The sequence below is a fragment of the Alexandromys fortis genome, unplaced genomic scaffold, assembly GCF_014885135.2.
Source record: "Alexandromys fortis isolate MF-2015 unplaced genomic scaffold, M_Fortis_MF-2015_v1.1 scaffold_216, whole genome shotgun sequence".
Lineage (NCBI taxonomy): Eukaryota > Metazoa > Chordata > Mammalia > Rodentia > Cricetidae > Alexandromys > Alexandromys fortis.
The window spans coordinates 2,036,781-2,063,687 of NW_026068089.1; the positions used below are offsets into that span (position 1 = coordinate 2,036,781).

Sequence of the window (26,907 nt, forward strand, 5' to 3'; positions counted from 1 at the left end):
AGGCAAGGTTAGATCAGCTTGCCAAGAGATTCCAAGCTTCATGCCTGCCCACTTCTATGACAGCCCATAGGCACATTCTGACCCTGCCCTGGCCTGGCCTGGCCTGCCATCCCCTGCTCAAGGGTTACCTTGAGATGAATGGCCTTGAAGATTCAGGGTGAATGGGGAATGGCCAGCCACTTCAAGGAGGTCTGGAAGAGGATGACGCCTTTACGGTCCCACATCTAGGAATCCGGCAGCATCTGTCAGCCTCTCCCTGAGGAGCAGGGTGCATTCTGACTTCCCCGATCTCCCAAACCTAGGTGTAGCCAAACTACATCTTGATCTAGGCTGGAGTGACAGAGTCTGGAACTGATCAGAATGTTGTCACATAGGCCGGGAGGAGACTTCAGAATTCTCTAGCCTATATCTTTCATTGTGCAAAGAAGGAAATAGAGGGGAGAGAGAGAGAGAGAGAGAGAGAGAGAGAGAGAGAGAGAGAGAGAGAGAGAGATAGATAGATTCAGGCCTGGAATCCAGCCCTATGACCCACAGTTACTGATCTTTTCAAGACGCCGTAGCATGTTCTGCCTGGAGTTAAGGATTCCTGTCCCTTCAGGATTCCTTTCAGGCCACCACATTGAAAATCTCACCTGTGTTCAATAGAAAGATAACTGAAATCTGTGTCACATTTTCCGTAAAGGAGACCCACAATTCTCCCTTGTCATCTACCTTGTCTTTCTAGTTGGAAAAACGTGGCTGTTCAATCCCCCCGCCATGTGTCTGTGTATGTGTGTGTGTGTTCTGTGTGTGTGTATGTGTGTCTGTGTGTGCATTGCGTGTGTGTCTCTGTGTGTGTATGCGTACGCCTGTGTGTCTGTGTGTATGTGTGTCTCTCTGTGCGTATTCTGTGTGTATGTGTGTGCCTGTGTGTGTTTGTATGTGTGTCTGTGTGTATTGTGTGTCTCTGTGTGTGTATGTGTTTACCTGTGTGTGAGTCAGTGTGGGTAAGTGTCTATCTGTGTGTGTGTGTTCTATGTGTGTGTTACCCAGGGCCTTGCACATGCTGGGGAAGTGCCCCGTTACCCAACTATACCTCTTCTATTCCATAATTTAAGAGCAGCAAAACCCAGCTCATTCCCTGCTTCTTTCCTCCTTTGCTTTGTTCCCCACCTACCCTGGTGCAGAAATGGGCACATGCTCTGCAGGGCCTGGTGCAAAGCAGAAATTATGTGTTAAGAACACATGAAGAATTTCAAGATGGCAGCAGAAGAGCTGCGACCCCGAGTGTCTGTGTATGCCTGGCCTTGGTCTCTTTGAAAAGTGAGGCTTGAGCCAGGCATGGGGCAAGCACCTGGCATCCTAGCTCTGGGGAGTTGGCAACAGCAAGAGCTCACGTTCAGGGCAGGCCTAAGATTTTAGTGATCTTTCTCAAAAACAAACAAACTAAAAAACCCCACAATTAGGAACCTACTGCACAGCTTGGTAGTGGTGGGTACGCCTTTAATCCCAGCACTTGGGAGGCAGAGGCAGGCAGATCTCTGTGAGTTCGAGGCCAGCCTGGTCTAGCTCCAAAGCTATACAGAGAAACCTTGTCTCAAAAAACATGAAACAAACAAAAAAAAAAAAAAGAAAGAATGGAAGGAAGGAAGGAAGGAAGGAAGGAAGGAAGGAAGAAAAAAAGAACTTAATGCACACAGATGACCCTAAAAGGCCAGAGTTCCTTGTCCTCTTCCAGGGCAGCTCCATTGTCACCTGCCACCAGAAAGGACCTCCTTGAAGTTCTTTGCACTTCTGAGGATCTGCAGACCTCTGCTTCAGGCACTGGTGGGAAGTCCTTCTGTGCATCACAATCTGAATCGGAATCCTTTGGGTCTGTTTCATCTCATTCTGTCCTTGCTAAATGTGAGGAACAGCTGGGCTCTATGAGCAATGAATTCTTGTAGACTTGGACAGAGCCTGTAATTCCTTTTCTATGTCCTCATTGGCCTGAGGCCCTAGTGCTTTCTCCAACTCTGTGTCCCTCCTCTGACAGCAAACCCCTAGGTTTCCTGTGCATTGTGGGAGGCGTGGGTTCACCAGAGCTGCTAAGGTACCAGCCAGTGTCCTGGAGAGGAGAAGGAGATGCCACCTCTAACCACACCTTCCCTCCTACCTCTGCTTCTCACCATTCTACTTCCCAGGCCTGGCCACAGAACCCTCCCACCCCACTGACACTCAGCAGTCAATATGGAGCTCTTGACCTTACCCATGACCTCCTAGCTCCGCCTTCCCAAGCAGGCAGGCCTTGGACTTGGGCTACAGAAGTCCCACGGGTCCTGTCCCAGAGCCCTCACTCCCACTCCTTAAGACTGAGAGAGACACATAAGCTGGAGAGAGAGAGAGAGAGCAGCCCAAAGCCCTAGCAGGCAGGAGGAAGAGTGGGTGTGAGGACTGTGGTGTAGCCAGGCTCCCAGTTCTACAGAGTAACAAAGTGGCCTCTTCAATCTGGAAACAGAGACTGTAACCATGGTGCTCCTTCTGACTGCATGGCAGTCTGTCCTGAGGCTGAAACTCGCTTTGCTGGGACTCTGGAAATTCAGGAGGCTCACAACTCAAGAAGCTGCCGCGGTGTATGGGGGTGAGGGTTCAGCAGAGAAAGAGAAGTCAGTCAGTCTGAGCCACTGGCCATTGTCTCCCCCAGCCACTATTCCTGCCAGAGGCTCAGACTAAGGAACCGAGATCGGCACCATCTTTTTCTGTTTGTAGGATAGTGTACCATGTTCATTAACACATGGTGCTGAAGCCCTGGAGGTGTTCCTAGGGTCTCAGCAACTAGCCTGGATTCTCAGTCGGTGGATGTACTTCAGAGTCGGGGTGGACGCTCACAAGGCTAAGAAGAAAGCTCAGGTCCTGCCAAGGAAGGCCTAGACTTCCCCACAGTCCCAGCCTGTACAGCCGGGTTAGGAAGAAGACTGTGTTATCACCACCACCAAGTCCTTCTGTCCCGCTCCCCAGCTGCACGACCCAGCCTCAGGAGACTCCATGCCCAAAATTCTAAAGTCCATCTGGTGGGACCCCCACCCCCGCATCTCGTGGTTGCGTTCCTACCCCAAAAGGATAAAAAGTCCAAAGCAGCCTCTCGCTCAGTTCTGGCCTCCACTGATGGAGAGGGCAACTGCCAAGCTCTTAAGACTATCTGGACCAATCTGGACCTCTTTAGCCCTCGGCTGAACATTGATGGACAGGACTGCAGAAGAGGGAAGGGAATGAAAGTATTGCGGGTAAAGGGGCAAGAGCTTGGAGGCAGAAAGATTTAGACCTCCTGGGGAATCCCAAAGGGCGGAGCCAACTGACCAAACCCTCCCAGTCCAAACTCAGCTCTCACTGCGCTGTTCCCTGAGCACCTGGAGTAAGGTAGGTAAGGGCGGGTCACTCCCCAGGTGCCCACTCTGCTCCCTCTGGAGCCAGAATCCAGGTTTCTGTCTCTCCGTGAGCGCTTCCCTCATCCCTTCTAGGGGCCCAGGCTGATGACTCGGCTACCGGCTGGGTCCCCGCGGGGCCTGCCCAGGACCCACGGGACCCCAAGGCCTGAGTTCGGGAGAGGGGGGCTGGGGCGGCTGCACTGAGGTCTGCAGCCCTCTGGAGCACCGGGCCCTGCGGCCGGGAGGCGTGCTGGGCAATAGGAAACGGGTTATTAGGAGGGAGTGGTGGAGCCGGGCCAGGCAGGAAGAAGCTAGAATAAGAAACATTTTTGCTCCAGCCCCTTCCCAGTCCCGGGAGGCCGCCGCGCTAGCTGCGCGGACCGAGCCTTTTCCCGGCTCCAGACCGGCTCCAGACGAGAGATCCCAGCCGCCTCTGGGGAAGAGAGGCGGGGGTCCTGCCGTCCCTTCCAAAGGTGAGTCGAGGTCGTGCTGGGCCGAGCAGGGTGACCCATCCCTGGTCTCAGTGGGCTTTTCCTTCGCGAAGATCTGAGCGACCTCTCAGAGATCTCTGAGATTCGTGCGAGGAGGGCTCAGTTTTAGCTGAATAAGAGAGCCAGCAGTCCCTGGGTTGAGGACACATACCTGCCTGTTACCCTGAGAATGGGAGGGAGCTGGACAAATTCGGATGGGGAATCAAAAACTTTTACTCTTGCTAGGTGTCCTGAGGCCTTTAGCTTCCCTTACCCAATTCCAATCTATTCATTTAACTCTCTCTTCTATGCTTATCTGAGAAAATAAAATGGGACCAAGGATTCTTCCCCTCCGGGAGCTCCCATGCCCCTCCAGGGTGCTGGGTTGACCTAGGGGTGACTTCCCCATGCCGTTGAAACTCCTCGCCGAGCCCATGTTTTCCAGACCAGCTCTTGCTTCAGGAATTTGTCATTACAAGGCCATGTCCCAAATCTCACCTTTAACCCTAGATGGTCATAAATTCCCCTGCTGTGGGTGTCCTTTGCATCCAGTCCAAAGGGAATCCTAGCCTTTCCCCAGGCTGGAATCCTAGACTGTCAGCCCATTCTGGAGAGGTCTGCTGGGGCTGGCGGCTTCTTAGGAACACTCATCTGTTTATGAGCAGCCTCAGTGAGAGTCAGGGTCTGTCCTCTCTGACCCCCACTACTGTTTGTCCCCCTACCTGTCTTCTCAATTATCATTCTATGTAGCATATAGTTTTCTATGTACCATGGGAGATCGTTGTGCCCAGCTTGTAGAAGAGAAGCCTTGTTCCAGGCTTTGGTCAATGAGACCAGGAGACATCATGGCTGGCTTGTTCTGAGACAGAACTGGCCTCAGATTCTCAATCCTCCTGCCTCAGGAGGCCCTTGAGTGCTGGTCTGTGCCACCACACCTGACGATGGTTGACCTTTCAGTAACACCAAGTGCATCTTTCACACCTGCCAATTTACACTTCTGCATTTGCCCGGGAATGGCACACGATCTTGCACCAACCCCATAGCTGAAGGTAGTGGAGGCTTGGTCAGCCAGAGCATCCCGTCAACCCCTATACTCCACAGGAGGCTCCTCTATCCGAGGTCTCCCTGCTGGGGATTTCAGTCACTGACAGTCAGCTGCGGTGTGAAAATAGTTCACAGGAGCTTCCAGAAAGAAGGGGTTTTTAAGGTTTAAATCCATACTGCCTCCAGAGTGTAGAGAGATCTCATTATCATCCCCATCTCATTGGTCATATGAATCATGTCTTTGTCTATGGATTCATGCTGTGTATGTTACCTACCTGTTAGTCACCTAGTAGCTGTCAGCGCTATCAGGCTGACTATGTATTGCTGTGCTTATGATCAAGTAACCTTTATTTCACTTAACGGCCCAAAGCGCAAGCGCAGCAGCGCTGACGGCTCAGATACACCAAGGAGAAGCTAAAGGTGCTTCCTTTAAGTTCAAGGACAAAGTATTTTCTTATTAATATTAATGTCTTCTTGCCCAACATACAAGTTAAACTTTATTATTGGTTTGTTATGAGTAGAGAGGAACAGGATGTGCAGATTGGCCCTGTCAGTGTGGTTTGGGGATGCCTTACCTCAGATGAGGAAGGACCATTGCACTGTACCACTTTGCAGATGCCTAAGACTCTAAAACCTAGGCTTGTTCCGCTCTAGCCCACCACCGTTGTGTTGGTAGACCTTGCAGGCAAATGCTGAAGGCAGCCATCTGAACGGTTGGGTCTTCTCCGGGCACTTTTCTGCCTTGGGACAGTCAGTGTGGGAGAGTCCTGCTGCTGGTGGAAGCAGGAAAAAGATTGACAGCCATCATCCAGGCACACACCTGAGGCTCAAACACTGGGAAATCTGGCAAAGAACAGTTTCTGGGCCACGACGACACTATGCAATGAAACCCGAGGAGAGCACCAGTCAATGACACCAGGGGGACAGATTGCTAATGTCTGCTGAGACCGGAGACACCTTTGTCCTGGGCTCACCTAACTCCAGACAAATAGGAAGAGCAATGATTGAGGAAGGACTTGCTGTCCATCACTCATGTTTACCCAGTCATGTTCAGCACCCACTTCCTGTAGAAGTGTTGTGAGGCTCCGCAGAGACAAGCTGGAGAACTCAGTGCCCGCAAAGTAAGAACAAGAGCGCTTTGCCTGCTATAATTTCCCTGCCTTAAGTTAATGACTGAAAGTCGTCTAATACTTGTGATTTTTGGCCAACTGCAACAATGTTTCTGTCCATACATCTTTCATGCAATTCTGCTGAGGAGTAAAAGAGAACCCTAAGATCCAGATTATGCCCCTGCCCCATTCTTAACCCGAGATGGGAGTTGATCCGTGCCATCACATTCCCAGGGCTGGACCAGGAGTGGCTTCCACATGACTGCCCACAGTTCCCTAAGCTGCTGATGTTTAGAGCACATTCTTTTCTCCCATACCCATGCTCACCCTCGTGCAGCAGCGTCACCAAGTCCCTGGTCTTGTATTGCTCGCTTTCTTCCCAGCGAGATGGGGAGGCACCTAGGAGGAGCTTAGGGTCTCTTCCCTCTGTGGCCCATGTCCACCCAGCCAGCAATGTGGAAAGAATGGAAGCAAAGGAGACAGGTTTGGCTCTGTGCCAGACACCGTTCTCTAAACCTGGTGCATCTGATCCCAGATGAATCCGAATTTCCTGGGGAACTGTTTACAAATGCATGCTTTTATTTATTTATTTACTTATTTATCCCCTTCTTTCTTGATTTTTGGAGTCATGGTCTTGTTATGTAACCAAGGCTGGCCCCAGCATCTTAACTGTTTATTTGGCATTCCCCCATTCTCCTGTCGCAACCTTCAGAGTGTTGGATCACAGGCACCTTACCACTGTACCCTGCTCAAAGAACATTTCTGGCTGGTCTCAGACAGACTGAATGGGTGACACACCAAAGGAACTACCTAGTTAACCCACTGCATAAAGTTCTGAGATGCAGTAGAGTGGCAAGGGGTACATGGGGGCAGTTAGGGAGGAAGAAGTTTGGTAGCATGTCCCAGGATGTCTTGTTGCTAGTGGTTCCCATCTCATGGTCTCTCCTTAGCTACTTTCTGGGCAGGTGAAGTCTGCCACCAATGGCTTCCTGCCCTTGGCCTCAGGACACGCCCTCTGCATTTATCCTCAGGACCCCTGCAGAGAGCTTATCAGATTCCTAACTGGCTTCTAGCAGGGGCAATAGGCAGGAGGTCAGGCCGAGGCTGGGACACAGCTGCAACAGCCCAGGTCTCTATTTCCTCCCCCAGACCAGCCTCTGGAGCAGAGGAAACCCAGGCAGGAAGGCCAGGGCTGCCACTAGCCAGAAAGACCCACCAAGCCCCCCAGCCTGACCCTAGACATCCTGCGCTCCCAAAGCCTCAGCATCTTGGGTCTTAGTTTGGTACCAAGATTTGAACACGGGCCTCTGTGGTCTATGTGACTGTATGTCCAGACCTTCTCCTCTCATATCACAGGACACGTATATCCAGTCCTTCTCATGACACATCACAGGACACGTATATCCAGCCCTTCTCATGTCTTATCGTAAGTCACTCTCTGCGTTAGTTCCCCTAGCTGGAGATTCAGCCTGTACGTTCACATAGTCTGTGTTTTGACTTCTGCCCTTCTTGTGCAGCCTCAGCACCTACCCTCTGGTCCGGAGGCTTGGTGAAGGTACAGCTCCTAAAGTCCTAGTTGATTTGGGTCCTGAGTTTCATTCATGCACCAGAAAACCCTTCTCCCCAGTGCTCATCCAACTTCTGAAGAGTCAAACACCAGGCAACTTCGCAAGGCCCAAATGTGTTTCACTTCCCATTACTACCGACTCTTCCCACACCCTTTCCCAGGACAAAAGAGGGAGGGCAGATGGTTCTGAGGGGGAACAGACTCTTTCCACCTAGACATAGGCAGGCTCACATATGGCTGCTACAAGCCTGGGGAAGCAGGCAGGGGCTGACACCACTGGCTCAGGACACAGAGAAGGAAGAGTGGTGGAGGGGTTCTAGACTTGTGTTCCACTCTTGTTACTGCAAGACAATTCTAATGGAGCCTGGCCAGTCTCCTCCCCTGGCCTGACTCCCTCCTCTAAAACCAGAGCTGGGAGGGGAGCAGGACAGAGAGATGGCTAAGGAGGTGATGATGCTTGCCACGTAAACTTGGTGACAAAACCCATGTAAAGGTAAGAAGAGAGAACCAACTCCACAGAATTGCCCTCTGATCTCCACACTTGTGCATTGGCACAGGAGCCCTTAAACACAGACAAAATAATAACGAATGAAACTTTAAAAAATCATAAAACTGGAGCTGGAGTTGGTGGTTTGTAAGGGCTCCAGGTGCCCCCTTTAGACCCCGTTCTACTTGGAGCCTGCCCTGGGTTCCCTGCTGTGCGTGACTCCAGCCTGTCCTATCCAGACTTCAATCTAAACAATCTTGATTCCTGTTGCCGGCCTGGCGGGACCCTGAATGGCAGGAAGTGAAGACAGGAGCCTGTTTATGTTTGAAGCAGCCAGGCATGGGGGGTGGGGGGCACTGGGAAAGGGTGGGCAGGGGTGGAGACTGGAGGGGTTGGCAAGTGGCAGAGGATGGGGGGAGCTAGGAAAGACGTATTCTTCCACTGTAGCTATGACCGTCTGTGCTGCCTACCTCCAGTCTGCTCCTGTCAGAACCCAGCAGTGGGGCACAGAGCCGGGATGCCCTCTGGCTCACATCATTTAAACACAGCTTTCCACCCTCACCCCCAACAGATGGTTTCCATGGGGAAGTGAAGCAGGACTTCCCTTGCAGGCCCCGCCCTAAAGTCAGACGTAGGAGTGGGGAGGTGGCTTCCCTGCCTCCCCCCAGAAATACTCCCAGTGATTTCCTCCTGGTAGGAGGAGACCTTGGTTACCCACGGCTGTCACATTTTGCAGATCTCACCGCATCTCTGCTCCTAACTCCAAGGACCATGACCTCAGAGATCCCCAGAAAGGGCCTTCTGATGCTGCTGGTGGCCTTGGGCCTAACCAAGGGTGAGTATGGGAGGGGCAGTGTGGAAACCAGGGACCTGAATGGAGGAAGGCCATCTGGGCTCAGCTCAGCTTTGGCTGGGGCTGGATCTGATGAGCTGAGAACAGGAGCCTAGCAGGAGGGCAGAGGGTGACCCCTATAGACTAGTTCCCCAGGAGCCTAGGAGGGTAGAGGGTGACCCCTATAGACTAGTCCCCCAGGAGCTTAGAAGGGTAGAGGGTGACCCCTATAGACTAGTTCCCCAGGAGCCTAGGAGGGCAGAGGGTGACCCCTATAGACTAGTTCCCCAGGAGCCTAGGAGGGCAGAGGGTGACTCCTGTAGACTAGTCCCCAGGAGCCTAGGAGGGTAGAGGGTGACTCCTATAGACTAGTCCCCCAGGAGCTTAGGAGGGTAGAGGGTGACTCCTGTAGACTAGTCCCCCAGGAGCCTGGCAGGAGGGTAGAGGGTAGGTTCCTATGGACTAGTTCACCAGCTCCAATCTTCTCTTTGTCTTGATGATACTGACTTGTATGATGAAGTTCCTAGCTGGGTAGAACCTACATCTTGGGTGGAGGCAGAAGGGGTGTGAACAGGGAGAGTCTGGGACCAGAGCAGGACCTGTAGTAGGGAGAAGAAATCCCAGCACAGGCAGTAGACCAAAGCTGGCTTCTCACAGTCTCCACTGCCTGTGCGGCTGGGGGTAAGGCTCCTAGAGAAGGACAGCAAGTGGATGGCATTAAAGACTAACTCCTGAGAGTTTGCCTGTGAAATCAGAAGGGACAGGACGGTAGGAGGAAGTGCCCGGATTTCTCTTGTGTCTTCCAGGAGGTATGGTAAAAGCCTCCAGGGATCGGCTGGTGAACTGCACTTGTGAGAGCCCACACTGCAAGAAACCAACCTGCCAGGGGGCATGGTGCACAGTGGTGCTAGTTCGCGAACAGGGCGGGCACCCCCAGGTCTTTCGGGGCTGTGGGAACATGAACCAGGAACTCTGTTTGGGACGCCCCACAGAGTCTTTCAATCACCACTGCTGCTATCGATCCTTTTGCAACCACAATGTGTCCTTGGTGCTGGAGGGTACGTCCAGAGGCTCTTCCAGAGGTGGGATGCTGGGATCTAACTGTCAGGGTCAAGAGAACTGGCCTGGTGGAGCTACTCAATATCCCTCTCTTCCCAGCCACCCCAACTCCTTCGGAGGGGCCAACAAATACCCACCTGCCTCTGATCTTGGGTCCCGTGCTGGCCTTGCTAGTCCTGGTGGCCTTGGGTGCTCTGGGCTTGTGGCATGTCCGGCGAAGGCAGGAGAAGCAACAGGGTCTGCACAGTGACCTGGGCGAGTCCAGCCTCATCCTGAAGGCGTCCGAACAGGGAGACAGCATGTTGGGGGTATGGACCTATGACAACCTGGGACCTGGGGGTGGGTATGTAAACAGGGGCACCAGTATCAGGGGGTCACCCAAAGACAGCAGTGAGAATCAGGCAGTGCCCCAACAGTGGGACAGAGGTAGGGAGTGGAGAAAGGGGCTGTGGCTGATGGGCAGACACTCAGTGGCTACTTGGTATTCCTAGGACTTCCTGGACAGCGACTGTACCACGGGCAGTGGCTCCGGACTCCCCTTCCTGGTGCAGAGGACAGTAGCCCGGCAGGTCGCACTGGTGGAGTGTGTGGGTAAGCAATGAGTAGCCAGGGACTAAAGGCTCCGGTAACCCTGGAGAGATCAGGAAGCTCTTGGCTTCCAGGATCACAAGTGGGGCCAGCCTGGACCAGAATAAGGGATTCCACTGGGCAGGACACGGGTTGGTAATGCGTCAAGGTTAAGTTCTTCTGCAAGGACAGTTATGATAACCTAAGGTAGCTCAAATCTGGGGCAGGATGTGGATTAAGTTATGTAGAGATTCGGGTTGGGGACAGCAGGATAGCTCAGAAGGTGAGGGCCTAAACCTCACCCTGGTATGTACTTCATGAAAGGAGAGAACCGTCTTCCATGGTTGCCCTTTGACTTACATATGTGATCCTAGCCCGTGTGCATTAAACACATGCACACATACAAATAAATAAATGTAATTTTAAAAAAGTTTAAAAGCTGGATGTGTCGGGCTGGAGAGATGGCTCAGAGGTTAAGGACACTGACTGTTCTTCCAGGGGTCCTGAGTTCAATTCCCAGCAACCACATGGTGGCTCACAACCATCTAAAATGAGATCTGGTGCCCTTTTCTGGCATGCAGGCATACATGGAGGCAGAACACTGTATTGTATATGTAATAAATAAAATCTTTAAAAAAAAAAAAGCTGGATGTGGTGGCGCATGCCTTTAATCCCAACACTTAGGAGGCAAAGGCAGGCAGATTTCTGTGAGTTCAAGGCCAGCCTGGTCTATATGGCAAGTTCCAAGTTGGCCAGTGACACACAATGAGAACGTGCCTGAAAAATAAACGTCAAAAAATAAATTCAGGATTTGCAGAAGGTGTCTTTGCGGCATTCAGGGTTGGGGGTGGGGCTTCTAGGACTGTTGTGTGTCTAGTGTGTGACTCTTGTTCTTCCCTTGGTCACTGGCTTAGGGAAGGGCCGATATGGCGAGGTGTGGCGGGGTTCATGGCACGGCGAGAGTGTGGCTGTCAAGATTTTCTCCTCACGGGATGAACAGTCCTGGTTCCGGGAGACGGAGATCTACAACACAGTTCTGCTTAGGCATGACAACATCCTAGGCAAGGAGGGGACACATTCCAGGCCTAAGTGACCCAAGCCCCTTAGCTCAGGACTGGAATAGACAGAACGCTGGGCATTGGTCTAACACTAAGTGACTCCCAAACCCCTTCAACCTTTAACCCCTGACTCCAGCCATGTCATCAGCCTCTGCCCCCCCCCCTTCTGAGCCCCTCAGCCTTAGCTTCCCCTCACCACCCCCGCCACTCCTTCCTCCTCAGCGCTTTGACGGAATCACACCCTTTTACCTACAGGCTTCATCGCCTCTGACATGACCTCCCGCAACTCGAGCACGCAGCTGTGGCTCATCACCCACTACCATGAGCACGGCTCCCTCTATGACTTTTTGCAGAGGCAAACGCTGGAGCCCCAGTTGGCCCTGAAGTTAGCCGTGTCCGCGGCCTGTGGCCTGGCACACCTGCATGTAGAGATCTTTGGCACTCAAGGCAAACCAGCCATCGCCCATCGTGACCTCAAGAGCCGCAATGTGCTGGTCAAGAGCAACTTGCAATGTTGCATTGCAGATCTGGGTGAGCAGGACTGGAGGGGCGGAGCTTCACAGGTGGGTGGGGCTCACATGCTCAGTTCTGCCTGTTTCTGTGGGGGAGAGAATTAGCACTTTAAAACCTGTTTCCAAGCCGGGGCACTCAGGAGCCAGGGGCAGGGGCAGGGGCGGGGGCAGGGGCAGGGGCAGAAGCAGGTGGATCTCTGAGTTAGAGGCTAGCCTGGTCTACAGAGTGAGATACTGGACAGCCAGGGCTACACAGAGAAACCCTGTCTCAAAACAAACAAATTGTTTCCAGCCCAGACTTCTCTGCCATTTATTCTACTTCCAGAAAGCGGACTGGGAGGCAGGAACACCTTACTCTGACTTCTCCCAACCTGCCTGAAGTTCTACCATGTAAAATGGGCATCATAATGCCTACTTTGCCTTTGGGTTCTTGGGAACCTTGAGAGCTGTATAAAGCAAAGGGTACATGGAACAGAAGTTCCCCTCTGGCTCTGTCTGTATTCCAGGCTGTCTCAGGACAGGTCTCCATTGCCTTGCTCCTCTGTGTCTGTTTCTGTCCTCACTGCATCTGGCTCTAGCCCGGGCTCCCCTGGATGGGAGTAGCCGTCCTCTGTGGGTGCCCTGGAGGACTGACAAGCCAAATACCCATAGGACTGGCTGTGATGCACTCCCAGGGTAGTGACTACCTAGACATCGGCAACAACCCCCGAGTGGGAACCAAGAGGTACATGGCACCCGAGGTGCTGGATGAACAGATCCGAACCGACTGCTTTGAGTCATACAAGTGGACGGACGTTTGGGCCTTTGGCCTAGTGCTGTGGGAGATCGCCCGGCGGACCATCATCAATGGTGAGGGCCCACCATATACAGTGTGCGTGTGTGTGAATGTTTGTGGTGTGTGTGTGTGTGTTGCGTGTAATAGATAGAGACTGGGCTTCCTTATGGGTGGGGGATGGGGGTGGGGGTTATAGGAGGTGGGCGTGTGACCTGTGACCTCAGGGTTTGAGACTAGCTCTCCCAGCATTCCGTTACTGCTGTTTATCAACTAGTTCAGCACAGAAGGACTTTTAAGGTTCCTCTGAGCCCGTGAAGTCTTGAGTTAGAAATAAATAAATAAACAAAAATCCCATAAGTATTCAGAGCTGGGGTGGGGATACAGCTCAGTGGTAGAATGCTTGCTGCAGTCACAGGGATGATCCAAATTAAGTATTTAGAACAATATCTAGAAGCTAGGCTTAGTGGCCCACACTTAATAATCTCAGTACTCAGGAAGCAGAAGAATTGCCCCAAGTTCAAGGCCGGCAGGTCTATATAAATAGTGAATTTCAGATCATCCAGGACTACAGAGAGACCCTGACAAAAATAAAAAAGAAATAAAAATAAAAAAGAATGAAAGGGGGCTGGAGAGATGGCTCAGTGGTTAAGAGCATTGCCCGCTCTTCCAAAGGTCCTGAGTTCAATTCCCGGCAACCACATGGTGGCTCACAACCATCTGTAATGAGGTCTGGTGCCCTCTTCTGGCCTACAGACAGAATATTGTATCCATAATAAATAAGTAAATATTTAAAAAAAAATGAAAGAAGCAAAAAAGCAGACAGTGCCTAGAGCTAAATATTAGCGGTCATCGTGAAAAAGCGCATGTAATACTATTCCATTTTATAAAGCACAGTCTAAGAGGAAGGGTTATAGCTGGCTAGAGGCAGCTGCAGGACTTAAGCCAGCCACCTGGCTCTGGGCCAGTGTCCTCTGTCACATGACAATTAAATGTTGACCCTTAATTCTTCTATCTGGTATCTGTGTTGCCTGCCTATTGCAGCCTCGTTATGACAGTCGATTGCCGTGAGACACCTTAACTGGGAGAGGCTGGCAGAAGCCCTCGCCCTGTGCTTGCTGCCCTGTGCAGCCCGAGTTGATGGCCTCTCAGTCTCGGGGTAGATGGAGGAGCACAGGCTGACCACTGCAATGTTAGGCTGTCCATGACCACGGTTGCCAGGAGTCCAGAAAGATGATTAGGACAATCCCTGGACCAGACTAGAGCCCTGCTCCCTGGGAGCAGAGATGCTGTCATTTCCTGGGCATCCACCAGGAGCCAGCCTTTTGCAACTTCATCTTTCCTCAGTGGTCACTTGTTGATAGCAGAGACCCAGGTGTTCTCACTCTCCTAGAGTCTCCAGGGGTTCCAGTCCCTGGGCATGAACCACTAGAGTCAGCTATGTGAGGCTGGAGCTAGAGAAGGGGCGCCTCGATGAAACCAAAGAACTCTTGGGCCTGGCTACAGGCTGGAAAGGAAGGACTGGTGGATCGGCCTTGGGCTCCCTGGGCGGAGGGGAAGCTCTGTCAGCCCCACACAGACTCCGAGCGCATTATAAACACTGTAATCTGGTGTCAGCCCCGGCACTGATTAAAGGCTCATTAGACTCGCTCAAGCCTCTGCAAATCACTGATTAGGGCGCCAGCGGCACAGGGGCGGCCTGGAAGACCGCCATGGGGAGAACAGCTGGTGAAGGCTTCATTGAAGTTGTGGCCTACATGGTCACAAAAGCAGCCTGGGATTGGGAAGCAGGAAGAGGCACGGAACTACCTCTGACCCCACAGACATACCTTTCAAAAGGGCTCCTGTTTCAGTGCCCTTGGGATATCAAGGGGTGGGGACGCTGCTGGCTGTGGGGTCTGCGGAGGGATGAGCCTTCCCTGATAGGGAGTAGATTAGATGCTATGGACCAGGGAATAAATCATTTCCTCTTAGGAGAGGTGTCTTTTCTGTCCTTTGTCCCTGTTCAGCCCTACCATAGATGTAGTTGAGAGGTCAGAAGCATGGGATTTGGTGTTGGATTTTGGCCTTCAGTCGCTCAGGTAGTCGCTCGATCCTTAGAGACAAGTCACTGTCTTTAGAGCTGTTCTGGCTAATAAGGAGAACTACAGTGGTACAGTCCCTACGGGCTGCTGTGAGGTCCATGCCCAGCACCAAGGACCCTGCCTGGCACACAGGAAGTGCTCTGGAATACCAGCCGTCAGTATCACCAGTCAGGGAGTGGTACCCAGGCTACCCAGGTCCAGGAAGGAAGACAGATGAGGACGATGGAAATGTGATCCTGCCTGGGAAGCTAAGATGGGTTTTAAGTCCTGAGTCTGCTGTGACTGGCCAGGCAACCTGAGTCCCGTGCTTCTTAGCCTGAGTCTCTTCATCCAGGACAGGCACAGCATAGCGCTACCATGAGGACTCGTGGAAAGTGTGTCATGTGCTTCTTAAGGCAAACACCACCTGGGAAGTACAAAATACATAGTAATTCTGTGCTAGGTACAATTGTTACATTGTAGGACAGGGATTACATTGTAGGATTGGACCTTTAGCGAGCAATATGGTTTAGCTCCAGGTCCCTTGGGACAGAGGCCTGACAAAGTTTTCCCCTGGGTGCTCTCTGGTCTCCCTAAGTCTCAAGTGATCACACTATCCCCCTCGAACCCCCAGGCATTGTGGAGGATTACAGGCCGCCCTTCTATGACATGGTACCTAATGACCCCAGCTTTGAAGATATGAAAAAGGTGGTGTGTGTTGACCAACAGACCCCCACCATTCCTAACCGGCTGGCCGCAGATCCGGTAAGGCCTCTGTGGGGGATGGGCTGCAGCTGGGCTGGGATTGGCCTGGGGCTGGTTGAGGTTGATTCTCAGCTGGGATTTCTGGATTCAGGATCCTGTGCTTCCTGGATAGATCCTGGGTGTTCCCCTTACACACCAGGCTTGTGAATCGCTCACCCTTCTTGGACCTTCTGGTCAGTGTAAGATTTTTAGAACCTTTTTCCTTACCCATGAAAATCAGAAGGCCTCTGCTAAATTTCTCCTATCAGGTTTTTCTTGTTGATTTTGATTTTTTTTTCAAGATATTCCACACTTACACAAAGCAATACAAGTATATATAAAAACATACATTACATATATAATATAATATAATATAAATGCTTCTAAATACTCACTCTCAGACATGTACACACATATACATCTAGGCAGCCTCTTGGTACCATGAGGACAAAAATTCTGTTTTTTAGCTTACCTTTTTTTTTTTTTTTTGAGACAGGAGTCTTACTATGTAGCCCTTTAAAAATCTCTTTAAGAGCTGAGTGGGGGGAGGGCGCTGGAGAAATGGCTCAGCTGTTAAGAGCACTGGCTGCTCTTCTAGAGGTCCTGAGTTCAATTCCCAGCAACCACATGGTGGTTCATAACCCTCTATAGTGAGATCTGGTGCCCTCTTCTGGTATGCAGGCAGAACACTGTATATATAATAAATAATTAAAAAAAAAAGCTGGGTGTGGCAGCACAGGCCTTAATCCTAGCACTGGGAGGCAGAGGCAGGTGGATCTGCAGAGTTCAAGGCCAGTCTGGTTTACAGAGTGGATTCTAGGACAGCCAGGGTGACTAGAGAAACCCCCATCTCAAAAAACAAAAACAAGCCAGTGAAGGCGTAAGTCACGAACAAGGCAACACCAGTTTGGAGTTATGATTAATAGGGTGTTATTTATTTAAAGGGGAAAAAAACTTACAGATCACAATCCCAGACAACAGCCATCTGCACAACCAGGAAGGGAGTCTAGTCTCCGGCGGAGCAGGAAGTGAAGAGAGCGAGCAGAGGAAATAGCCGCTTTTTTAAAGGGAGAGAGACCAGGCCCCAATGGGCTGGTATCACAGCAGCTATTGGTTGGAGGGGCAGAAAGACCTCCCGCAACAAGCCAGGCAGTGGTGGTTCACACCTTTAATCCCAACACTCAGAAGGCAGAGGCAGGTGGATTTCTCTGAGTTCAAGGCCAGCCTGGTCTACAGGTTGTACAAAGAAACCCTGCCTTGAAAAACAACAACAAAACCCAATATAAATTTCTCCTTTCAGTTTCATGCAAACATAATGTATTTTGACCACATCCACTTCATTCTCCTCTCTAACCACCCCCTCCTTTCAAGAAGCCCCTCCTACTTCTCACTCTGATATTTCCACTTTAGTAACTGGATGCCCTCACTGAATTTTTACTGAAAGATAATGAATATATGCATGTATACATCAGAGGCCACACAGATGCGTTCCTGCGCACGTGCACATACTCTCCGGGGCCAGGGGAGACAGGATGCCACGTCCAAGGGCCACTGAACTTCTTGGGATAGGCTCCTTCCTGGACAGAGGTCCACCCTTGCCACACTCTCGGTCACTCACGGGACCCTGTGCACCAGGTCTGGGGCTGCAGAGGCTGTTCACCAGGGTGGGCTCTCCTGCTGGCTTGCTGCCACCTTCTTTCTCACTCTCCATTTTTCCTCTTCCACGTATCCTCCCCTCCTCACCCTTGCCTTCTCCCTTCTGCTCTCTTTCGTTTCTTGCCTTTCTTCCCCCTGGCCTGGCCTTTCTCCTGCTATGTCTCCCACACTGAGCCATTGCTTCCTCTGCCTCTGCCTCCTTTCCATCTTCCTGACTCCTCTGCCTGTCTCTCAACCCCCCCCCAGGTCCTCTCCGGGCTGGCCCAGATGATGCGGGAGTGCTGGTATCCCAACCCCTCTGCTCGCCTCACCGCGCTGCGCATCAAGAAGACTTTACAGAAGCTCAGCCACAACCCAGAGAAGCCCAAAGTGATTCACTAGCCCAGGGTCGCTGGACTCCTCCACCTGAGGCGTGTGGTGGGGCAGAAGATGAACCCTATCTGGGTAGAGGTAGTGCAAGTGTGCACGCTGCCCTGTGTGTGCCTGCCCAGCTTGGCCCCCAGCCCATCCAGTCAAAAATACAACTGGGCTGAAATTCGATCTGCCTCTGTCTGGCCTGCTCAAAGTGGCGGGCTCTCTGACGCCTGGCTGGACCTCCCATCCCCAAAGCCAGCAGGGTACACCCCTGCCACTCCCAGGGCAGGGTAGCCAAGCAAGAGAACCCCGGGCTCAAATCCTGGGCTTGCAATCTCTCCTACCCTTGGTCAGCCTTACTGCCCCACCGGAGCTGCCAGGATGGCACGGGGCCCTGTCTAGCTTCAGCAGACACTCCATCGTGCCAGGGCTCAGTGGAAGAGACGCAGCGGCCTCAGTTTCTCACTGTGGGTTTTTATCACTTCAATGATGCCTTTCCTGGCTAGACCCTGGCTAGTAAATGCCAGTCTCTCAGGTGAGGTGGCACCTGATCCTGCCACCCTCTGTCCCCTTACCATCCCAGCTGACTCGTGAGGGTATCAAAATGCAAGGGTCTTCTGAGGAGAAGGAAGGTCGAAACTGGTGGAGAAGAGCCAGCATTGCTCTGTTCAATAGGAGAGGGACCTGGCTGTCTTAATATCTTAGATTTGGCCCGTGTATCCTTTGAGGCTTCTCTGACCCCGATTTTCGCTGAAGCTCAGTCCATCAGTCATCAACTGCTCCTGTCCCCTCCCCAGTCGTTTGCCTCAAGCTGGGGTGTGGAATAACTCTGGGTCCAGGACAACCTAAAGCATCTCCTGGTCCTCTCTCCAAACTCCAGTTCTTTCCTGCAGCTGTACTAGTGGCCACCCTGGGACTCGGCAGCACTGGACCCTCTGACTCCCTCTGTGGCTTGGCCTTCTTTGTCCCAGGGCTCAGGAGTGGTTTCCAAGACTGAAAAGAAACTTGGCTCCTGTCAAGAAGCCTCCAGCTACCAGGGTTCTGCTCCCTCCTGGCCTTGACTCGTCCAGGCCCAAGAAAGTGGACCTCAGGAGAACTTGGCCTAGAACAACACCAGAAGCCTGGCATTTAGACATGTGAGGGGTATACAGTCATGTGCTGACCAGGGCAGCTGAAGCCTGGGCGGATAGACTGAAGAGAAGTGGTTTACAGCAAGGCTTAAGGAGGGGAGGGTGGGGCTCAGGCAAGAGACAAGATCATCCTCAATTTTAGGAAGACCTGGCCTAGCTGGCCGCGCGGCGCGCGCGCGCGCACACACACACACACACACACTCCCCATGAGTGTCTCTGTTGTATGTCCTCCCATCACCGTTTTTTCTCAATGTACAAGGACCAAGGAGAACCAGGAAATGAAACTATATGAAAACAGAAAGCAGACCAGCGGGGCACAGTGGATGGTTCTCTGGTGACTGCGGCCAGGGACTCGCCTTCCCGCCTGGAGGCTTTTATTTCTACCAGACTTGGGAAAAAACTCCGCCTTGGACTCCACAGCAGGAAACTGAAGACAGAAGCTCTTCCAGGGCTAGGAAATCCTAAGCGGAGAGCCGCCGAAGGAGGGCGGAGAGCCGCCGAAAGAGGGCGGAGAGCTGCCGAAGGACGGGTTGTCTGACGGGGGCTTAGAAAAGAAAGGGGCTCTCTGGAGACAGCTATGTCCGAATGCTTCTAAGTGCAGATGTATGGATGGAACCTACCTTTCTGTACTTAAAGATACAGTTTATGGGAGCATTTAGCTGGTGGATGCATGTCGTAGGGACTGAATAAACCTTAGTTGCCCCTTGAGTTTCTGCTACGTCTTTTAAGGCTAGAACCTCCGCAGTGGTCCAGTTGCAGAGGTCCAGAGAGAACCCGAAGCACACATCACGAAACTGCCCTTGGACAAGACCGCTCTAGAACTAGAACCGCGCTGAGGTTCAAACTTTAGATCTCTCCCAGGGTAGGAAGCAACCTGATCCACGCCAGCCACGTCGCCCTCTGCTGGCCAACGCGCTGCCCAAGGCCGCACCCCCACCCCCCTCCAACCCCCGCCTCGCGGAGCCGCCTGGCTCCTCCCAGCAGGCCCAGGCCCTCCTCCCTATCCGCACTGCAGCGTGCGTGCTTGCGTGCGTGCTCTCAGCCCTTCTCGGCTGTAGGAACTGTGCCTGGAAGCCACACCTAGCAAAGGAGCTTTTTGGGGCCTTACTCAGAGGCGGCTCCGCCCCTCCCTCCTTCTTAATTCTCCCAGATGCTCTCCACCCCTTGTCTGGAATCAGTACACACCCCCAGAATGAAAAGCTTCTCTTACCTGAAAACCCGATCCCTGCTCAGATAACACCTCATGCCCCCTCCCTCGCCACCCGGAAAATTGTGAACGACCTGCCACTGGAGGGGCAGGATAGAAAATGGAGGACAGATACCGAAGGAGTTTATGGTACTGTCTGTCCAGCCCAGAAATACAAACTTTCTAACAAAAGGGTATTGAACCTCTCTCAGGAACATAGGGAGCGTGCCCAGTTTCTTCTGCGGTTGACAAGTTGGTGTACTCCCTGTTAGAATTATGCCCCAAACCTGCAGCCTTCTGCACCAGAGTCCTGGACCTCCTCCCTCACACACACCAGGCAAGACCTTTCCAGAAGCCCCTAGACGATGGGGATGTTCCCACCTTTTTCTCCTTCCAGGGCCCAGTGGTCCCACTGGCATGCAGATGGTCACAGTGTGGTTGAGGACCGGAAAAGGCAGTGGGAAAACGGCAGTGCAAGGTTTCCATGTAGGCTGGGCAGGATCTGGCAGGACCGACAAACCCTTCACCACGCTTTGGAAGAGTCCTTCTGAGGTCACTGTGGCCCAAGGGCACATGGACATCCCCGTTACTGCCTTGGAAAGAAGAGAACCCATAAGTCCTTTGCTCTTAGCTTCTTTTTCCTGATTTCCCCGGGGAAACCCAGCCTCCAATTTCCTTATTACATATAACAATTGAGGGTGTCCCAGCATGCTGAGCTGAGGCGCCCCTGCAGCATAGCTGGGATACTGAAGCTGGACTCGTCCTCTGCCAAGGCCTCTTGGTACCCAGGCCCTCCTGGGCAATTCTTTTCCTTCCCAGGCTCTGCCTCCCACTGTCATGCCTCACACCAGCCTGTAAGGAAGGTGCCCTGCTTCCTCTGCCTTATCCCTCCGCCAAGCGGCATGGTGCACACCCGCAGTTCCAGCACTTGGGAGGAGGAGGCAGGAAGATCAGGATTTCAAGATCATCCTCAGCCACAACACAATTTCAGGGCCCAGCCGGAGCTGCAAACGAACCAAGAAATGACTAGTAGCCCAAGAGATGGCAAAATCGTACTTTGAAAGTCCACCCTGAGGTAGACTGGGGGGGTGCCAAGTCCAGTGTCCCAGGGCTGGCACTGATGGTAGCTTCTGGTGGACGACTTTTGAAACAAGCTGCCTCTACCAGGGCCACGTTCAGTTTGCTAGAAATAGAGACAGAGGACTTCTTGACTTTGCATATAATTTGCATAATGACATAGACACAGTGTCTATTTTCAGGCAGTTTCCAGGTTCAAGTGTTGCCACCGCTGCCCTGAGGGGTGTCATGTTGAGATGAGTCTCTTTTCTGGTCTTCCTCACCCACCCACTCTTATTGACCTACATCCCAACCCGCAGGAGCACAGGGGGCGGGGGAGGGCTGTCCGTGGAGACCCAGCCCGCACCTCATCACCTCCGTCACCCACAGCCCGGCTGCTCGCTCCTGGGCAGCAGAGAGCAGCACATGAGGTTTAGGACTTGGGTGCTCTGGCTCCTTTCCTGCCTCTGCCACCAGAACTGCCAGTCTGAATGTTCTGGATTCTGACAGTTTGGAGCGGGGAGGAGGACAGCTAGAAAAATAGATTAACCTGGGCTTGAGCCACCCAGAAAGCCTTGCTTACCCCCAGATAATCACGTTAGGGCAACAAATCTAACCTTCAGTCAGCCACTCCTGGAAGACCCCTCTGAGCCACCAGACTCTTAATTTGATGATTTTTGTTTTTTAAGACAGAATTTAGAACTTAGGCTGTTCTCCCTATCGTGGCCAGGTTGGCCTCAAACTCTCCACCCTCCTGCCTCAACTCCCCAAGTAAGTGAGGTTACCAGCATGTGTCACCACACCCAGGTGGCGTACAATATCTCGAAAGCATCTGCTAAATAGGAAGAGGCACAGTCCCCTCCTCCCCTCCAGCCCCAAGTCTATGCCACATGATGGCTGTGCCTGTCCCACGGCAGTGCCTGTCCCACGGCTGTGCCCTTCACCAGCACCAGCCTAAGGACTCAGAGGCAAACACCCAAAAGGGCTGATTGGGATGACTTATGGCTGCTTATGACCTTGGCTGGTACTTGGCTTCTCCTCTGGGAAGGAGGGGGACTGGTAGAGATTAAGGCAAGACAATTCTCACTTTATAGTGACCTGTCCTTGGTCACCGAGGCTCCTGCTGGAGCTCCTTCAGCCGTCACTAGATGCCAGGGCAATGAGTCTGGATCCTGGAAATCCCAAGGCAGCTCAGCCAGGCAGATCAGCAGCACGGCACTACCCAGAATTCTTAGTCTTTGGCGTCCAATCCCCCTGGACCTGCCTCATCCCTTCAGGCAGGCGTTTCCTGCTGATAAGAAGCTCAGTTACAAATACTGATAAAGAGATGAAAAAGGAAACGGACAGGCTAGGGTAGAATGGGTATTTGGTCTGCCTTTTCTACCCTCTGCCATCCTCCCCCTCCAACTGCTTCCCAGAACTAAGTAGAAAGTAGGCCCCCACCTCCACACGGGGCCTTATTCTGGAGGTTCCAGGAATTTGGCCTGAAGACTTACATAGTTCTCAGAAGCTGGCCCTGGCACAGCCTGTCCCGGGAGGGGAGATTTGGAGGCAGGAAGCATTGGGTGCTGAGTCCCCAAGTCCAGGGGCAAGGGCACAAGCACAGGAAGGATGGTCCCACAGGTTGGTCCATCCGGGTTTTCCCCGCTTCCTCTATCTCCCTCTTCTCATAGGCCTGTATACAAGTTGTGCTTCGGTGATTGGCTGGCCTATAATTAGTAGATTTTTCCGACTTTCTATCCTCAGGCTTATTGATGGAAAGTCTCATTAATTTTGACTCTACTAATTTGGAACCTATGATCCTTCAGAACAAAACATGTGACCAATGTTTTAAAAAACAAGCAAAGCAAACAAGTTTTCAAGGCACGCCCTATTGCACTCCTAGGGTTCGGATTTGCAGAGACGGATCTCTGAGTACTTTGCCTGTAGTTAGACTGATATACCACCAGGTGGGTGAGGAGGCCCAGCCTGACTCCGGACTTCAAGTTGTCCTTACTCAGGGACAGAAGGTACTACGGTTTCATGTTTTGCAATTCATTCCCCGCCCCCCTCCTCCATACACAGATGCAATTCCTTAATAAAGCTGGCAAACATACAGGCGTGGAACAGGCAGTTCTGTGTGCTCGAGGTTTAAAAATTAACCAGCCTGGGCATGTAGCACTGTGCTTGAACACTTGCCAAGCATGCACAGAGCCCTGGGTTCCATCCTCAGCACCACAGGTAAGACAGAACAAAAGGAGCTGGAGAGATGGTTAAGAGCGCTGGCTATTCTTCCACGGGACCCAGATTTAATTCCCAGCACCCACATGGCAGCTCACAATAGTCTGTGACCCCAGTTCCAGGGACCCCAATGCTCTCTCCTGACCTCTGCAGTCACCAGGCACACAAGTGGTGCATGGATATATATATATACATATATATATGTATATATATATATACAGGCCAAATATATACACAAACATACAGGCAAAGATCCTTACACATAAAATAATAATTCTTAGAAATTAAAAATAAAGTTTCGAAAAAAAAAGAAAGGAAGGAAAGGAAAAGAAATAGTTACCTACAGTTTGGAGCCTGTTTCCTGACTTCTTCACTGTTGCTAGGCCTGGTCACCACCCAGCAACGCCTTCACCCTACTTTGTGGCTCTCACTGTACTTTGACACTGACAACTGACAGAGCAGGCAAAGGTCAGTTAAAGGATTTTATCCTCATCAAAACCTTCGGAGCCCTGACGGCTCCTGCGGAGGACCAGGGTTGATTCCTAGCTCCCACATGGTGGCTCACGCCATCTGTGAGAGACTCGGTTGTAGGGGATCTGAGGCCCTTTTTTCCTTGGGCACTAGGCATGTATGCACAGACACACAGGCAGGGAAAACAACTGCCTCAACAGATTTAAGTTCCTCCCAGAGGAGAATGTTCATCAAGTCCCAAGTCGTTGTTTTCTTTATTTGTAGGTTTCTTTGCTTCTTCTTCAGCGCTGAGACGAAGCCAGAGTCTTCAGGCATGTTAGGCAATCTCTCTACCACTGAACAAGGCGCCGAGGCTTTTGGTTACTTTTGGCAAATGTATGCTTTCATGCAGTTCTACTAGTGTGGGTGGCGGGATGCTGTCCCTGTCCTTGCTGCTTTGCTGCCTGAGGTCCCAAAACCTCGAAGAAACCCTTGGTCTCGCTTTCTTGTGTTTCTGTCCTTTCAGAATGACCTTATACAAATAGATTTGAATATACAGTTTTGCCTTTTCATCCCTCAAAAATAAGCATATTATATACACTGTTCCATGCCTTCCTTTGTCAGCTTTGTAGCTTCGAGGACTTTATATATGGTATAGGTAATGTTCGCTTTATTTTTAGCACAATCTAGAACTCACTGTTTGTCACTGTTTTTTGAAAGTTTTTTTTATTATTTCCAAATTTTGGCCCTTATATCATGCTTTGCAAATAAATCAGTATAAATAAACATCAGTTTGCTTCATTCATGTGCGTCTATAAGATAACTTCTGAAAAGTGGGATTCCTGGGCATATGACTTTGGCAAAGGCCATCTGTTCTCACAATAGTATGAGCTTGGTTACGGGATGAGAGAACACAACCAGGCAAGCAGACAAATAGAAATTGCAAAGAACTCAGAAGCCAACCCAAGCACACTCGTGAACTACTGCGCACATGCGAGGGATCAAAAATCAAAGAAGTCAAGTCAGGCATGGTGGGGCACACCTTCAACCCCTGCACTCGGGAGGCAGAGGTGGGTGAATCTCTGAGTTTGAAGTCAGCCTGGTGTACAGTGGAGGACAGCCAGCGTTACACAGAGAAACACAGTCTCAAAAAACAAAAGTAACTATAGCAACAATATATATGTATGTTGATATGTATATACATTTATGTACATGTGTGTATGTATACATGTCTGTATGTGTGCATATAATGTGTATATTATACACAGAAACATACATACATTGCATACATATATACACACACACACACACACACATATATGAAGAGAGGGCTCTTGAGACTGAGGTGAAGGCCAGCCTGAGCTACACAGGGAGTTCCTGTCTGAACAACAAAATGAACAAAACAAACAAAATGAAAGGCATTTATGGAGGTGAGGGATAGAAGCGAGTGGGGAAAACATTCTAGAACTGGTCACAGTAACCGTGGTGCAGTTGTGTGAGCACTAGAAGCAGTGAGCAGAATGTGTCTGTGTGTTTACTGATGTGTTCTGCAGCATGGTGAGATCTTTAAAATACACAATCGGAGCTGGACCTGAAGGACTGTATTTGCAGTCCCACCCCTCGGGAAGAAGGCAAGATTGCTGTAATGCAAAACCAGGCTGGTCTGTGGAATGAGTGCCAGGCCCGCCACACAGTAAGACTTCAAGCAAACAAACACACAAAAAGAATGTGTATGTACGGGCTGGAGAGATGGCTCAGAGGTTAAGAGCAATGACTGTTCATCCAGAGGTCCTGAGTTCAATTCCCAGCAACCACATGGTGGCTCACAACCATCTGTACTGAGATCTGATGCCCTCGTCTGGCCTGTGGGCAAACATGCAAGGAAACACTATGTACATAATAAATAAATAAAATCTTAAAAAAAAAAGAATGTGTATGTACATGTATACACACACGCGCGCACATGTGCACACACACGCGCAATTGATTGGCAAAAGAAAAGACTGTGGTCGATAGCACAATGCCTTTTTATTTAAGTTTAGAATGCATACATATTCAAAACAACGTTACATCCTTAACAAGGATATGCATATATTTCAGGACATGGAGCACCTCATTAGAGTGTCGTGGGGTGTGGGGAACAGGAGAGATGGAGACTGAAGTGGAAACGGGGACGGAGCTGGAAAATAGTATCTGGAGAGGCCTTGTCACCTTATGTAATATGAGGATACCGTAAGACCTCCTGATTCACCTGAGGCTGGTGTGGAGGCGGGGATGGGTAGGAATCCAGACTACAGGGTTGAGTCTTGACTCTGTCACTCTTGTGCTCATGATCCAACAGGAACAGAAGAGAAGGAGGCACGCCATGTCTTCGCTTTGCTGAGAGGGTTGCGTGTGAGGTGTCATGATCATGCAAGTCAAGGGCCTGGCCAGAGCTACAAGAGACAAAGAATTCCAGCAGCTGAGGAAGATGGCATACAGCCTACAGTTCTGGAGGTCTTGGCACTTGGGAGGTGGAGCCTGCAGGATCAGGAGTTCAAAGTCATCCTCAGCTACCTAGGCAGACTAGGAAGCCAGCCTGGGCTCCACAAGAGTTGAAACTTTGTATAGCTAGATAGATAGTAAGTCTGCCCGTGGTAGAACATTATCCTTGCCCATAGCAGTCCTGCCTTCCGTTATACAGTGCTCAATGCTTCTCAGTGTTTCTGGCTCCCAGCCACTGGGTTTCTTACCTCCCCAGCCTCCTCCTGCAGAAGCTGCAGCTCAAAGGGAAAACCTGGAGTTACATATATGTATTTGTATATTCCTCTAGTTATATTTATTTGGATTAGCAAAGAGCTCTCCTTCCTGCATTTACTGGCTGCTCCCTTTGGATCCATACTCTAGTCAGATCTTTTGAGAAAGGAAATTTACATTCACACCCCCACAGTTCCCTTAGTAACAATCTCCCGCCATCAGATCTGCCCGAGGTGACAATGGCCTTTGGGAGCACAGGTGCAGAGAATGACCTTACCTTGCTGGAAGCTGTTTTCTGATGTAGCCAGTATCCTCAAAAAAAAAATTTTTTTAACTACATTTAAGCAGACTTAACAAGGCCTTAAAATAGATACAAAGTGGTTTTACCCACAAGGGGATTCTTAAAATATGAAATACTGTTTTTGCGCTTAGTCAAGGGCTTCAGAAGACG

At 51.2% G+C, this 26,907-nt stretch overlaps 1 protein-coding gene and 1 long non-coding RNA gene across 3 annotated transcripts; one reads left to right on the plus strand and one right to left on the minus strand.

The window, feature by feature from the left end:
• Window positions 1–3,327: 3,327 nt before the first annotated feature.
• On the plus strand, window positions 3,328–19,516 carry Acvrl1 (activin A receptor like type 1). Of its 2 annotated transcripts, none has more exons than XM_050122504.1 (10): window positions 3,328–3,375; window positions 8,797–8,895; window positions 9,699–9,950; window positions 10,051–10,259; window positions 10,443–10,542; window positions 11,433–11,579; window positions 11,832–12,107; window positions 12,740–12,937; window positions 15,558–15,688; window positions 17,570–19,516. In XM_050122504.1, exons 2-10 carry the CDS (start codon window positions 8,832–8,834, stop codon window positions 17,702–17,704), a joined length of 1,512 nt encoding a protein of 503 aa, XP_049978461.1. In that variant the 5' UTR covers window positions 3,328–3,375; window positions 8,797–8,831; the 3' UTR covers window positions 17,705–19,516. The 2 variants fall into 2 exon arrangements, with proteins under 2 accessions (XP_049978461.1, XP_049978460.1); XM_050122503.1 differs by lacking the exon at window positions 3,328–3,375 and adding an exon at window positions 3,728–3,856.
• Window positions 12,058–22,688, minus strand: LOC126488805 (uncharacterized). The gene is made up of 4 exons (XR_007588794.1): window positions 22,547–22,688; window positions 22,138–22,338; window positions 20,376–20,587; window positions 12,058–12,174 (listed from the first exon to the last, which is right to left on the minus strand). It is a non-coding gene; the product is annotated as an uncharacterized lncRNA (long non-coding RNA).
• Between the last annotated feature and the right edge of the window lie 4,219 nt (window positions 22,689–26,907).

Excerpts from the sequence above, each read along its gene's own strand:
- Acvrl1 (XM_050122504.1), top strand. The coding sequence starts at position 8,832 with ATGACCTCAGAGATCCCCAGAAAGGGCCTTCTGATGCTGCTGGTGGCC. Across the intron at positions 9,951-10,050 it reads TGTGTCCTTGGTGCTGGAGG|CCACCCCAACTCCTTCGGAG; the intron begins GTACGTCCAGAG and ends CTCTCTTCCCAG. Across the intron at positions 10,260-10,442 it reads AGGGAGACAGCATGTTGGGG|GACTTCCTGGACAGCGACTG; the intron begins GTATGGACCTAT and ends TGGTATTCCTAG.